The following is a 15,987-nucleotide window of genomic DNA, read 5'->3' as shown; positions in this document are numbered from 1 at the left end:
CCCACAAAGTCACAGGAATCTTGAAGCTGGAGTTTGTCATTTGTTCTTCAATGACTTACAAATGCCAATGCAAAGACCAGACTGAAACAGTATTCATTATGTGTCTCTGATTAAGCCTGAAGGGAATATTAAATATATTATTCAATATAGAATATTGAAGGGAAACCGTTTATTCAACACATCATGTTAAGCTACTGAAAGAGAACATCTTGATGTTGTCGTTTTACAAGTGGGATAAGATGTGTAGCAGAAAAACCAAACCTTAGACTTTCAGGGACATAAAAAATAAAAACTTAATTGCTGTAATATTTCAGTAGCCTAGATTTAATGCAATGAGATGCTAAGTTCAAAACTACACAAAAATGTAAAAATCAAAAAAGAACTGGAATACATACATGTTACATGTGCTTAAATATTGTGATGATAATATATATAAACACAAAATCTTCCCATATCTTTAGTTGAATTTTAAAAATAGATCACAATGACAAGAAACTGGCAAACTCATTTTCATTTTCATTTCCCCTTGAATGATTTTGTTTAGTCATTATTATTTCATTATTCTTTGTCTGATGACGCATTCATGATTTTCAATACGTCACCAAAAAATAAAGATAAATTAGTCTTTGTGATCTTGTTTTCCTCTGTCCTACTCTCTGTTTTACCTCACAGACCACTCTTATCTGGAATATTTTGAAACCAAGAGAGCACTCAGCGGGCTTTTCTGGCTCAAATTCCCAATGTGTGAAAAAACTACAAAAAAACTAGTGAAATGATTAAAAAATGTTTAATTATCCTTCTAAGGACATCTTGAATACCATTCTGTAGATTCTTATGCTGCTGTATTAAAGTGATAAGGCAGTTCAAATATCAGCTATAAAATATACAGGGTTAATTAAAGATGTTCTGTGGCTGAACCTAGAAATTTAATCATTCAGTTATGTAACCTGAACAGTTCATTCTAAAAACTGCTGAAATGTAGATGTTCTATCATAACTGGAAAATTGACAATGTAAAAAAAACTTTTATGGATTGTGTCACTTACGTCTTTTAAAACTGCTTTCTCAGCCCTTTTTTCCAAAGTAGTTGTACAATTCAGAAGTGACACTGTTTCCACTATTAGGTTAAAGCAAAGACCAGACATATAAAAGAGTAGCTATTACGTGCAATTTGGATTGCTCACATATTAAAATAAGTATACAAGATATACCACAATAAATAACATTATTAATCGTTATGATTCCAATTTCCTATTGAAAGATAGTCTCACACCATTTCTTAAAAAATAGGTTCCTTTTCCTAGAAGGATTTCTGGTATTGACTTTGAAAGATATAGATAGATAATACTTTATTAATCCCGTAGGGAAATTGATGTGTTACAGCCTTACTAGAATAATATTAAATATTAAATATTTAAATTTGTAATAAGACAGGTGAGCAATAATGTCAAAGGATGGTATATAGTTTAAATTTAATTTTAGACAGAAGTTATTTGCCAGAAGCCTCCCCATACCAATGAACTGGTGTAAATCTCCATTGTTTCTTCATGTAAATACCTGGTTCCCAAGAGAAATAGTTCTATCCCTTTCAGGACTAAACATAAACTTCTAGTAGAAGGCTCTTAGGCAAACAAAATAAACTTCTATAATGAACTAGTGAGCTGGGTACAAGGGAGACAGATCTATTAACATGTATAATATCTGTATAAATAAATCACAGCAGTTTAAGGCCTCATAAAAATAAAATAGTGAAATGACTAATGACATTGGGGTTGTATGTCCTTGTGAGTAAGTCAATATAATTATTTTAAAAAGCTGGTTTAAAATAAATGGATACTATTAAGTCCTCATTCACATTTCTTGCAGTATAGTTCTGGTCAAGTAATTGTTATCAGCACCAGCCTATTACAAAGCATTTATTTTAAGATTTATGTACTTTAACAGATTTATTCCAGATTATACCACGGTGTGCTGTTTTGGTTTTTCTAGCTATTGACACATATGTCTTGTGAGTACATTATATTTTGTGAATAAAGCTTCACAAATTCAAATTAACCCTTCCCGATAATAGAGAAGCTAACCAGAGACAGACTTTCTTTAGCACATTTTCATAAGGTGTTTATTTTCTATTTGAATTATTGATTAGCACTTCCTTTTAAACAGTTATTAAATAAATTGCATTCTATTTAATTAACTATTGTTGATAAAGTTGAAATCCCTATAATGACCTATGAAGTGAGCATCTTGTGGTTAGCCAGCACTGTTTGAAACATGCAAGTTATTGTCAGAAAACGTCACAAAACTTACACAATTCTAATGTTACTGTTATTTATGAAAATAAACAATAATTTCTGATTAGCAAGCCTTTGATCTAAATGTGCTATCATTTCATAAATGTCTGAATCCTGAAGTAAAAATAAAAGCAGATGATTCAACTTGGGTGATTTTCAGCTTTAGCCAGTGGTACAGATGAGCTATAACAAAAACTAATCATTGACCTTTTCAGATCCCATCACAGTTGTGATTACTTATTCTTTCATCCAAAATGAAACGATCTGGAACTCTCTGGTTCAAATGGCAATGCCTTACATTAATTCATTAAAAAAATTAATTACTAATGTATACTTAGATCATATTTCTTGACAGCATAAAGTATTGCACATGCTTTCATTGCGATTATATTAGTTTACAGAACTTATTTTATGTACTGTTCCATGACATACTTAAGCTAGAAGGGTGGCTGTATTTCTTGGCTAATTTAGAAATAATAAATAAACCTTATATGATTTCTGGAGATCGGCAGAACTCCACTGAATGTAAAAGAATCCTGAAAGGAAAAAGAGTTCCAAAATTGATCCTAGATAAAATGGCGAATATTTATATTGCACTAGACCAATATGCAGAATGCAGAAATGGCTTGCTTAAAAAGGTGCCTTACATATATTTATTGTTTAGATCCAGAAAAGAGCTTTAATTCTACAAAGAGTTCAGGAGAGGTGTGCACAACCATTAAAAAAGCCTGATAAAAGTCAGCAAACAGGCTCATATTTCAGTGAGTTTGACTTGATATGCCTACATTACTATATTCTGTTTCGATATATTGCCAAGATGTTTGTTTGCAGGATAATGTAAGCATTATTTTTACAGTTTTGCTATACTTCTTCAGTTTACTGTGTACTACTTAATGTGTCTTAGCAGAGACCTACAGTATCACTAGCAGGCAGGACAATGGGCCATTTCTCACAGTCTCAAACCTCTAGTTCAGATAATGCATGTGGTTTGGAGAAATCAGCTAAAAATAAAATGTGTGAATGGACATGAAAACATCTTTCTGCCAGTCTGAATGAGAGGCTTGCAGAAAACTTGTCACCTTAATGTGCTAAGCTACCAAGGCAACCTCAATAGCAATGGAGCAGAAACAAGACATTAAGGATGAAATTAATTAGAAGAATGCTACTGTCCATCAGATATGTAAAAGCCATAAACAGAAAAGACAACCCGATCAGCAATGGGCAGGAAATGTCTTACAAATAAATGGGATGGACTGAGATGGATGTGTTCAAGTAAAACAGAATTTATGAAATGACATGACTTTGGAGATGTATTAGAAGACACACAAAGCAGTGAAACAGGTCTTAAACATTAATGAGGTGAAAGGTTCAAGGGAGTGAAGTGTTTTTTTCACGATTATGGATGTACACGAGTTGATCCAGTCTAAGATAATCTAACTAGAAACTTAATTTTAAAAATCTACTTTGAGATTTGAGGATGGCAATGGAAAAAAAATCTATTCATACTTACTACTCATTCAATACTTACATGTATGCAATGTGTTTAGCTAGCTGTTGCTAACAGTGTAAAATAGAAATTAACATTAGCTGTAAAATGTGATCTGTGCAAAATGGAAAATACTGTTTTTTTTAAAAAATAATATATATAATCAATTATATATAATACAATATTTATGTGTGATGTTTTCCTGGATATCTCTGAAGTGACCAGACATCTTAAGCGACCTTTTCTCTCTGAAGAGTTTTTCCTTATGAATTTTCATTTTATAAGGCTTATTAAGGTTTATTTACTACTATGCACACACTTTTAACATTTGGTTAGTGGTAAAAAAAGAAGAACTTGAAATGGCTGAAACACAGACACACGTTTTGCACTTCACAGTATATTGTTACATTTTAAAAAATAATTAAAATATGTAGGCTCCAGTACTGACTTTCCAATTTGCAGGCGGTTTTGGTCCAAAACTTCTAAACCAGGCAATCCGGATAGATACATTTAGTTGAAAATTCAATAAGACCTTGCGCATTGTGAATCATTATCTTATATTTAGGTTTGATCACAATTAATTGCAATGCTCACTTTTATTAATTTTAAACTATAACGATAAAAAAAAACTTTTTTTTACAGCGCAAGCAGAGAATATAACATACAGTATGCACTCCAGAGCATATTCTTCAATATCGCCATGTGATACTCTTAGTGTGAATTAGAGGTGGTCGCTTACTGCATGAAACCCCCCACCTCTCGTAACGTCACACGTGGACTGGGATCCAGAGGAGTCCTGTCTAGTCACTGGGAGCAATGAAGACGAGCCACGAACAGTGCGCACTACTGCGCCTTGGTTTTAGCAGATGTTAAGGGTCTTACGTGTGGGTGGTTTTCTGGATTTCCTGGGATTTACGAGAAATGACTCAGAATAAATCTCACCTAGCTGAGAATCACAGTGCCAATATAAATCTTTGTCTTGGAAAGAGAAACAAAAGCCAGGAATCTCTACTAATGAATACAGATTTTGGTGAAGAGAGCTACGCCAATTTTCAAAGAAATTACCATGCGTGAGTATTTTTTTTACTGACCGTATAATTGTAACGATAGAAATATAGATATTTTTACTCACTTCAGATCTGCTGTTTATTGCATATATTAAAAAAATCAATTTGTAACAGTCTGCTCATCTCATATTTTGTAACGGTTATTAAAAAATTAAAACAAACCTGCAAAAGTTTTTAACAGTTTTTTTTATTTCAGGTATATAAATCAATAACGCCAGGAGCATTCTGTAAAAAAATTGGATGTCTTCATCCAAATACACTGTTTCGTGAGCGGTTGGAAAAAAGTTTTAATTTAAATCACATTAAGCGTAGTGTTTGACATTCATAAGAGGTAGGGAGCGTTAACTGTGATGTTCAGTGATATTAACAAGGCATAGCAGTGCAAACTGTAGAAATAAATACATGTAAACAGAGGTTAGGTTTATCTAAGCAGAAATTTTTAAAATCCCATGTTTGGAATGAACACCTGTTTCACTTGGTACCCTGCGCAGCACTGGTACAGTGTGAAATGGTGCAGAAATGCAATAGCGGTCAGTAGATGAGATTGGTTTTAAAGACTGCAGCTTGTTTCTGCAAATAATGTACAGTATATGAGGTAGTTTGAGACACTGTGTGTTTTTAGCTTTTATTGGCCCAGAATACACCACATACTTTCAATACGATTCATTATTTGTGACTGTTCACAATGAGTCTCTTTGCTGTGTGGTGCAGAAATGTGTTCAATGAGCTTGAAGGCATCCCTTTATTTGTATGGTAGTACACAGTCTTCTGCCCAAAGAGGAAAGTTTGATTTTTTAAAAAGATGTTATCCTAGCTTTAGTGTTTAGCTCCTATTTCAAGCAGTAATCATAGGGAAAGTAAGGCAGAGCATTTCAGATCAGCCATCATTGGTCCGCCTTTGCTTGACCAACCATCAGAACCATGAACCTTATTGGACTACCCAAACAGACGTGCTTCATCACATGGATTCTGATTCAGGCAGCTCAGGACGCTATATGCAGGCATAGGAAATACATAATGCTGAGATTATGAGAGTCAAAAATTCATACAATCCAGTCAAAGATTTACAAATACAGCAAATATTATATGTCATATATTATATGGAAATAAATTAGTTTGATTTATATGTTTTATCCTGCAATTAAAGACACTGAAGCAGACAATTCTCAAAATCACAACTTAAGACTCATCAAAAAGTTGTTCACCATGTTCAAGAATCATCTTTAACCATCTTATCGTAAAACCATGGAATAATCCAATTATTTGATGACGGCATGTGATTTTAAGATTATGGAAACTATTGCTTTATTATTATTAAGAAAATCTGCTCAAATTCTTTATACTGAGTAAAGCCTTAAACAACTATGTTGGTCTACATTGTTCTGGAGTTTTAATAGCTGCATTCTTTGTGCACGCAATACTTACATTCCAGGAATTCTGGATGATCAGGCACTAGAACAACACTGGTCCCCATAGAAACCAATTTGACAGTGCTGTCCTTGATACTGCACTTCAGAATATGAGTCACATTGTGTCCTCAAAGTCTGCAAACAAGCAAAACTCTGAGACAAGTGATTTTTTTTCTTTTATTAAAAGAATTAGTCACCAGTTATTTTTATTGAAACCCACCCTATATGGAATAGCCATTTGTGTGTTTATCTGTGTGAGGTGCTTGCATTTATGAAGGCCAAGACTGCACACAGAAAGAAATGAGGATGGAGAACTCTAGGCAGACTCTTCTTGCACTTACTTTCAAGTACAGTACCATATGCCTGCAAGTGCCTAGGAGGCCTTAGCGAACTGAACCCACTCTACCCTCGGCGGAGCTCAGCCAATAGTGCGCTGCCACTTGGGGAATCACGGTTACAGTCAGCTAGTAACAGGACTCGGGGTGAAACCTGCGATTAAAGAGCTCAGCCTGAGTGAACACCTTTACAGGATGAGCTGCTGACTATTTCCCTAGATGTACACACATATAAAGCACTACATTAATTATAGCATTGACGCCTTGGAGTGCTGGGGCTCTGGGTTCAGTTCTGGACCTGGGGTGATATCTGTGTGAAATTCTTCCTGTATTTGTATGTTTTCCTCCTGGTGCTCCGGTTTCTTCCCATAGTCCAGTTGAATACTAGTAGGTTAATTGACCTCTGGGTGTGAGTGTGTGTCTGTGTGCTCTGTGCTGGGCTGGCAGTGTGCTCTGCCTTGTGCCCATTGTTTGCTGGGATAGCCTCTGGCTCTCCCCACGACTCTGAATTGGCAGGAGTGGTAAGAAAATGGATGAATGGAAACTTCAATTTATTGATTTAATTCCTGTAGGAATTGAACAAAGTATTTTATTCCTTTTAAGAATCCTGATTAACCCCTCTGGTAGTCATGAGTGTGTGTTCACCAACATCATAGCCGTGTTAATAGCTTAGATCTTTTACAACCCAGTTAATTGATATTGCAAAAACATTAAAAAACCCTTCAAGTATGTTGCACACTTGGTGCCCCCAGTAATAAAATGAACTCTTTTTAATTTCAGTTCCATGTCGTTGACACTATAGGTTATAATAAAATGAATTATATGGAATCTTCTAAAATATAAAAAATATAACAGCATTTCAGCAGCTGGGGACATAAGTGTTAAAATTAGATAAGAAATAGTCATTGTTTTTTGCACGGACCTTTCCACAGAAGAAACTGCTGTTTAATATTCCGTCAGTCACACTGCAGTAAAATTGAGTGTCAAAATATGTAATTGTATAGAGTCAAGTGTTGTAAACAAAATGCTATCACTCTGCTTTGCTATCACTCTGAGTAAATGCTTTGCAGAATAAAGTGGATTTTTACATGTAAATGGTCTATCTGAACTGGCAAAGTACATATCAAATGTACATCTGGTGTGATAGGGAACCTCAGATATGGTAGGTAAGGCTCAGCTGGCCTTCCTATTAAGCAGTCATCTGCACCACTGAACTCTGAAGCAGGTTTAGTCTCTTTTTGTAATGGGAAGTACATTTTGTCTATTGCATTTTACTCAGAGAAATCCTTCCAAAGGCTTTGCATCATGTGGAAAAGACTGGAAACTGTAATAAACTCTGTGGCAATTGAGTAATATGCTTTTGTGTGTCTGTGGGCTAACAGATACATCTCTGCCTCTTTTAATTATCAAGACAACATGGCCACCTGGGACCTGACAATCTAAACTCAATTTCTATTCATCGCCTTCAAGATTAACTGTGTGTACCATTCCAGATGCTGTGTACTATTTTAGTAGATACTTACATAATTCTGCAGGCAGGAGTCAGGAATTGTTCACTAAGGTGAAACAGTACAAGCAAAGAAAGTCCTTGTAGTGTAGGAATACAGTTTTTCTTGTTTAGAAAACAGCTGACTTCTTGGGTCCTTGTGTTAAAGCTACTGTATTTTACAGACATCTTGTGTGTTTCCTGTGTAGTTCAGGTCAGGGAAGATAACAAGCTCTTGTTGTATCTGGTCTTACTATGCATCATGTTTTATAAAAGAAAAGTTTTGTTGGGGTACATAAAAATATAAGAAGGTTACAGTTTAACCTACTGTTGTTATCTCTGAAAATGGTAAGGTCATAGATAAACATGGATAGACTGAAGTATTGCCTAGTATAACAATGTAACAAAGAAAATAAGGGCCTACAGTCAATCTGTATAAAAAAAATCAACATGAAATTAGAAATAATATGTTGTCTCAAGGGGATATAGTAAAGACAGTTAATAGGGTCACTGAATTAATTAGGATGGAATGAAGCTACAGTGTCTTCAGCTGGGGCTCCAGTTTAGACTTCCCTGAAGGTTTCATGAGTCATATAACCAACACTGAGAAACAAGGATTTTTTTTCCCTATATAATCGCCAGCATATGTATGTATGAGTTCAGGTGGGTAGCTGCGTCAGCATGCGTAGGCTGCAAAGGAACAAGTAATAGGTTTATTCCATGCTGAAAAAAAGAAGAAAGAGAACACAACGTTTCGGCCGTGGAGCCTTCTTCAGGTGTGTCCTGAAGAAGGACACACACACACACCTGAAGAAGGCTCCACGGCCGAAACGTTGTGTTCTCTTTCTTCTTTTTTTCACCATGGAATAAACCTATTACTTGTTCCTATGTATGTATGAGTATTATATTGTTAAAAATGGTGCAACAACAGGAAGAGTATATGCCAATATTTAATTGTGAACAAATTGACAAGAGCATCCATTGTCTGTCAAGTAAAAGCAGTCATGTACAGTATATTGGTGTCGTTCATTTTTAAATTACATATTGAATGAAAACTGATATGATTTTAATGCCACAATATTTACAAGATCATAGATGATAGAAATGAGGCTCAGGCTGGGATACAGTACTCAAACAGTCCTTCTGGAATGGACTGGAATGGATGCAGATCTGTCTAATTTCAAAGACTGACAAAGTTAAAAAATAAACAAAGTGTAATGTGTGGAACTACAGTATATACAAAATGAGAGTCAGAATGAGGATAGTAACGCATGTCGTGTGTCAATGGCCATCCATGAACACCTGCTATTATACAGAAGGTGATCCATAAATAGCTCCTAAATGTGAGATATCATTACTATTTAAATCAGATTTGGTGGACACCCTGTCTCTCCTTATAACTTTGAACAGTGGAGAACTGAAGTAAAACATGTAAAACATGACAAAAAAGAGTTAAAGACTGTAAACTGAGACCGGATTATTACACTACTGTACTTAACACCAGGGCTGCCAAGTGGTCTGGGTCATGCTAACTCTGAGCACTGTGTTGATTTACAATTCTGTTATTATGAGGCTGGGCATGACGGCTTGCTTTCTAGATCAGCTCAAAATATGGCAAGGCATTTCTTTACATGCCACTCACTTGATATTAATGAGTTATCCTCGATTCCAGGAACCGTCTGCTGCTTGGTGGGTGAAGTGTGCAGACATTTTAAAATGCTAAATGCTAAACAAAATGTCATACAATTATTTATGAGGACCGGAAAGAGGTGAATTTTTTCTTCTGTGTTTATGAACCAGCAGTAACTGTGAACAACCTTTTAAAGCATAAATAAAACTAAATGGCAGAGGCAAAGGGAGGACTTAAATTATAATGCCTAAACATTAATGCTCAGGCTATAAGAAATATAGTACTGTGTGTGTAAATTATGATGATTAATGCGTAAGAATTTTCAAATTATAATTAACTACTTTATCATTGCATGTTCTAATCACAGTTGGATTTTGTGGAATGGATGTGCTTTGTTTTCTATGTGATAACCCGAAGAAATGCCGTCTTTCCATTTTTACAACCATAAATGGATTTAGGCAGACACAGTCCCAACCCTCACCCCCCTTTCGAACAGATATTTCACAGATTTGCCAAAACTGCCATTAGTAGAGTTTAATGAAGACGAATGTGAATTGAAGAATAAGACTATATTATAAACAGCTACTCAGTGATTAAAACTTAAGTGCCTTTGCATTTACATGCCTTTAATTTTCTTTGTATTTACATCCAGTCGCAATTTACTCAAGGTGTGTTTGTGGACAGAATATCTAGCATATTTCTTTGTGGCCACAGGTGTTTTAATTACGGCAAGATTAAGCAATTCTCATGAAAACTATTATTAGCTTTTTTGAAGTGGGGTCAATATCAATTATTTGAAGCTGGAAAATATAAAAACATAAGGTCAGAAGATTTGTCTGGCTGTTTTAAATATGCTTAACATTCTTTAATGAATCTACAATTGGCATTTTTTTCAGTTTTATGCTTCACTTACTTTTTTCAAATACTAGTTTTTCCTTTATATTATATGCTTTTTTCACGGCACTGAAAACACCTTTAGAATTCTGTTGATATGTTTGTTTTACATCCATTTTATAATTCATTACACCAATTCACTGCTCTGCTGTAGTAATGAACTATAATCAAATTATTTTCATCTATACTTAAGTAACTTACTTTTGTAAAGAAAAATCACTACAGGAAATAGACTGTATGTTCTCAAGTATGTTTTGTTCTGGGCTCTTTCTGTTAAGCTTTTTCTAGCTCTTGTTGTTTGGTGTGTTCACACAGTTACTTGATCTTAAGTGAAACTAGGATGTTTTTCCTCAGGGACTTTGACACAAGGCTTAATCTGACTTTTTAGTTAATAAAGTGGGTGTTTATGTATTCATACCTTTCATGATTCTTGCTCTACAGCTTTGTAAGGTTTCTCAGCACCGTACTGTGTGCTTAATAAGAGAATGTACAATAAAATAAATCTTAGGAGAACTGTGTATATTTTCTGAATCATATCCTTAATGTGGTTGAGGATACATTCTCAATCACAATATCTTTGACAAAAATGATGTATGAGTCCTGAAACAGCCCTAGGCATGGTTGTTATTTGTCTTTTAGTGGCGTCAGACAAAAATTCTTTAGCAGTTCTACTAAAACAATGAACCATAAAATTCTGGCTGTGATACATACAGTACTTAGCATTTTTGGTCCTTGGTGTAGGTCTTGTCTCCTTGAAAGAGTAAGGAAGAGTAATATATTTTCAGTGGGTTGGCCTTTATTGGTATCCCATTAGGCTCCATTCTGAAACCTGTTGTGTTAAGAATATCTTGACTTTGACTTGGCCAAATTTAATTCATTTTGTTATTCATCATGTCATAAATTTCTGCCTTGACACTGATGATGACTAATTTATTTGTAAACCAAAGCTGACTTGAAGTGGCCGTTTCTGTGTTTACAGTATGTATGGTGTGGCTGAGGTTAAACTTTGGATGCAACAAAACACTTTGTAGCTAAACATTAATAACTCTGAGGTTCTACTTAATGGATGGCCAAAGATTGTTTTATAAAAACTCCAGAATGTGTTCAAAACGCAACATCTAATTCTCATTCTGCAGAACACACAAATCCTTAAAATCATTTTGATGAGTTTCTCTTAGAATTTTATGATAGACTTCTGGGTATTAATCTTAATTTTAAGGTCATAAAGTGGGCCTTTCCCCATCATATTTCTAACCTCCTAATAAATTAAAATCCTAACTGAAATCCTAACTAAAATCCTAATCCTAATTTTTGAAAATGGTTTCTTGTTTGTATCCTCAGATTACAAACTAAGAGTGATAGGGCTTTCTCCTATCAAGTACTGTGGAACACTGTTCTCTATGAGATCATTAAGTCAGTTTTCTCATATCTCACCTTAAAATTGTCTATTGATGTATTGCGTATTTTTGTTTACATTTTATATTTTCTCTTTTTTTGTACAGCACTTTTGAGATTTATTACAAGAGCTTTACAAGATAAAGTTTAGTTACCTTAAGTACAAAGTAGCAATAACCTTTTTCATTTGCTGAATGAAATACATTTTCTTTCTATCCACAAGGGGTTTATAAGTCACTTAATTTATGTCCATAAATACAGTAGATCAAACTATCTATCTTTGAGCTGTGAATGCAGGACCTTGAACTGAGTCCAGAATTCAATATGGAGAGATGAGCAATTCTGATCTTGAACTAAACGAATGCAAATGAATGGAAATGGTGTCATTCAAACATATAAAAATCTGAACATGTGAATATGTGAATGCACACATGTAGTCTAAATGGGACAATGCTGGGTTACATTAACAAAGTAATCACAGGGTTACCTCGGCAGATCAATGTGGATTTGAAAGGCCTTGATGAACTGGAGCCATCAGTTCCTCCAATTTGAAACTAGTTAATTTATTCTGTCAATTAACACAATATACAGATTACAATGTATGTCTCGGGTGTGCTGTCTGGTTTGCATATATCTCAGGTGAACTGGCTAACATTACAATGCAGAAGGCAGTTTCCTTTGTTTTACATTGTTAAATATTGGCAGCCCTTGACACCTAGAGTAACAGAGGTATAGAAATAAAAATCAAAAAGTAGCAAAAGTACTTAAAATAGTTGGGCCCTGCTTGTTGAAAAGCAGAAAGACTCAAGTGTTCCACTTAGACCTCAGTTATTTAAATAGTACTTGTGAATATGAACATAGGGAAAGTTATAAATGAGAAGAGGTTATGTGGCCCATCTAGTGTGTTTGACTGAGTGTAGTGTGTAGTATTCTTGTAGTATGTGTTTCCTACATCTGTCTTGATGATACGTGTGGGCTTGCTGTCTGTGTGTGGGGAGCCTTCACGAGCCCGCAACCGGCTTCTTTCAAGTCATTCCTCTCTCCCACTGACAGTATAGCTTCTAGTTGAGGATTTTCCTTGGAAATGGATTGAGTTGTGGAAAGGATGGTGATCCTTAAATAAAATTTGACTGTCCTTAGTAAGATCCAATTACAATATCTCAATAATAAAAAAGTTTTAAAAATCATTTTTGTGTTGACCCTCTCTCAAATGCTATGCAAAATGTAAGACTATACGGAAGTGCGAGTTTTGATAAATCGATCTGTGTGATACAAACCAAAGAAAATTCCACTTTACACATTTCTGTTTGTCAGGTTCTTACATCGTTACCTCCATTTACCTACTTTTGTGATATTCTTCTTTTCAGGTTAATTTAATTTAACAACAACGTATGGTCCATTACTTAATTTAACACTATATCTTCATTATCAAAGGCTGGCCTGGCGACACAGTGTTTAGCACTCCAGGTCTTGGGTCCTGGGTTTGGGTCTAGCAACTAGTAGTGTTGTCTTTGTGCAATTAAAACAATTAGTTTTTGCCGGATGCTCTGGTTTCCTCGAACAGTTTAGATATATAGGTCGGCATCTCTAAATCGTCCTCCATGCGTGTGTCCTGTGACACAATATTCTCTATTGTTTCTGCAATTCCATGACCACATTGTTAAACAGATGGGTGCTTATCTTTTTAGTAATAGATAAATCTACTATTCTCAAAAAAAATGATACCATAGGCATCTGAGATGTGAGTAGCATTATAAAGGGATGCTGAAGAAATCTTACTAAATTAAAAGAAATCCACCCGGAGCCTTTCATTAGAATTTGGCATGAATCAATGTATAATGCTAGCTAAATCCTTTGTCATTCTCAAACACATGTATGCAAAAACTACTTAGCAAGTCTGGAGCGGTGCGATAGGGAAACATGAACAGGTGTTTGTCCTTAATGAACAGGCAGAGGACAAAACAAAGTGGGTGAGAACATAAACAAGTGTTGCTTGTCGTGTAGAACGCTTTGCTAGCTCTGAGTCATTCGACTGTTCTTTACCATTCTGAGAGCTCTCCTATCTCTCTTTATCACTGTCCTCCTTTCTCAGCATTTATATCATCCTCACCTTTACACCTCCACAGGCAGGAGAAGGCCCAGCAAATGTCAGTTACAGACAGGCTGTCTGCCATTTACTTTTCTGGTAGAGCGTCTGTATTAGGGGCCCTGCTAAAAGTATATTTTCTGGGTAAAAGGGAAATCTGTGAACTGCATGAGTTATTTTGGATGCCTGAGAGTGATTTCTCTTATTTACTAAGCTTTTACAAATAAATGTGAGTCCCATGTGATTTCATACTATGTGTTTTTGGGAATATGTAAACAGTGGGTTCCATTGAATGATAAATGACTATATATTTTCTTGTTTTTGTCTGGAAAGCATTATTTTGTTTTCTTCATTGTCCAGATTTTTCATTTTGTGGCACATGATTGTGATTACCAACAGCAACATCTCTCACCAAGAATCGTAATTTAGAGGAAGTATCTAACCTAAAATGCTCTTATTAATGATACTTCACAAGGAGTATTACAGTGTATTTTTAGACATATTATTATATGGTTGTTTCCATCCTGCTCTTTCAGTCCTCTTGTCCTGGTGTGGGTCATGGTCTACTGTTGATTATTTCACAGTACTTCAGAAAGGTTTCCATTTAAACCCAGGAAAAACAGCTACTAATAATGTTCTCTGAAAGAGAAGAGGTGCTTTGCTAACAAGGTGATTTCTTCCAAAGTATTTATTGAAAAAAATAAAATGACTAGAGAAGATACAGTATACACTTAATTTTGAAATACTGTAATAAACAGCCTAGTTTTTTTTTAACTTTCCCATTTCATTTTAAGTCCATTTAGAAATATTTAGCAGTAGTCCATAATAAAATAAAATATTTTTTATGTTTTTACAAAGTATCAGAAGCCACAGTCGAAAATTTGAACTAAATTATATTGTGCTCTGCTATAATACAATACTGTAGATATTTTATGAATGCCAAAATATATAATTTATTGATCCAAGAGATTATGATTCTTATTTTTTATTTTTCAAAAATTACTCAAACTCTTAGCATCCTTTTGTTTGACTGTTTTTTTCACAGCTGTGGATGACTTTTAAAGTATGAAAACTCCAAATAAGGAGTTTGCTGTTTCAGGAGTTAGAAAGAAAAGTCATGCTTTTATTGAAAGTATATTATCCTTAAAAGAAATCAAGGTTTTCAAAAGCTGCCTTCATGGATAATGTAACAGAATCTGGGATAAAGTAACTATACTGTGTATATAGTGTATGTAAGTAGTGCTGCTTACTTATACATGAACTATAACAATTCATTATTATTAAACATGCTGGATTTTCACTCATTGTTTTTAGTGAACCGAATTACAGATAATTTAATTATAGCAGAGCTTGCACATACTGTATATTGTACATACCTGTAAACACAGTATATACTTTAGATGAAAAACAAAACATGCAACGACTGACAATTTATAAATTACATCATGTTGTCAAGTTCTAATCAGTTTATACCAGGACAATGCAATTACAGCTACTGTTTAAGAAATCTTGTTAGCTTCTGACTCAGCACGTCAATTCACTTAAAGTCTGAACTTGGCACTTTCAATGCTGAAAAACTGAGTGGCACACAGCCTGTTATCCTGCATCATTGAGGTTAGTTTTAATTCAGCACTGAGAATGGTTATTGAAGCTCTTAGTGTATTAATTGTAAGAATTTCAACGTGAGGGCTAATGTAAGTGACACAAAGTACTGTATAGTTAACGTTTAGTCCTTTTTACTAATTAGATTAGACAGGCTGGAAGTTAGATAGATTTAAGGTAAAGGAGATAGAAAGGCCTGTCATTTGCAAACAGGAGTTCAGTTATTGCAATGTTATTGTGTTCAAACAGACTGAGCTGTCATTCTGTCAAAGGAAAAGAAAACAAATACACCACATTTGGGAATCAG

General features: G+C 34.7%; 1 protein-coding gene across 2 annotated transcripts in view; it reads left to right on the top strand.

Moving 5' to 3' along the window:
- Positions 1–15,987, top strand: part of LOC148830368 (short transient receptor potential channel 6-like) — a 39,640-nt gene that overhangs the window by 2,803 nt on the left and 20,850 nt on the right. Inside the window, exon 1 of one of the 2 annotated variants that reach the window (XM_088921931.1) lies at positions 4,601–4,846. The exons of the other annotated variant lie outside the window; for it this stretch is intronic. Coding sequence (XP_088778057.1) covers positions 4,698–4,846 — 149 coding nt within the window. The 5' untranslated portion in view covers positions 4,601–4,697. Of the gene's footprint in view, positions 1–4,600; positions 4,847–15,987 lie in introns of those variants that run through there. 2 annotated transcript variants of the gene reach the window in all.

This window comes from Atractosteus spatula, chromosome 7 (assembly GCF_055471065.1).
Source record: "Atractosteus spatula isolate fAtrSpa1 chromosome 7, fAtrSpa1.hap1, whole genome shotgun sequence".
Taxonomy (NCBI): domain Eukaryota; kingdom Metazoa; phylum Chordata; class Actinopteri; order Semionotiformes; family Lepisosteidae; genus Atractosteus; species Atractosteus spatula.
The sequence above is the reverse complement of the archived record's forward strand: the minus strand, read 5'-3'. Positions and strand labels throughout refer to the sequence as shown.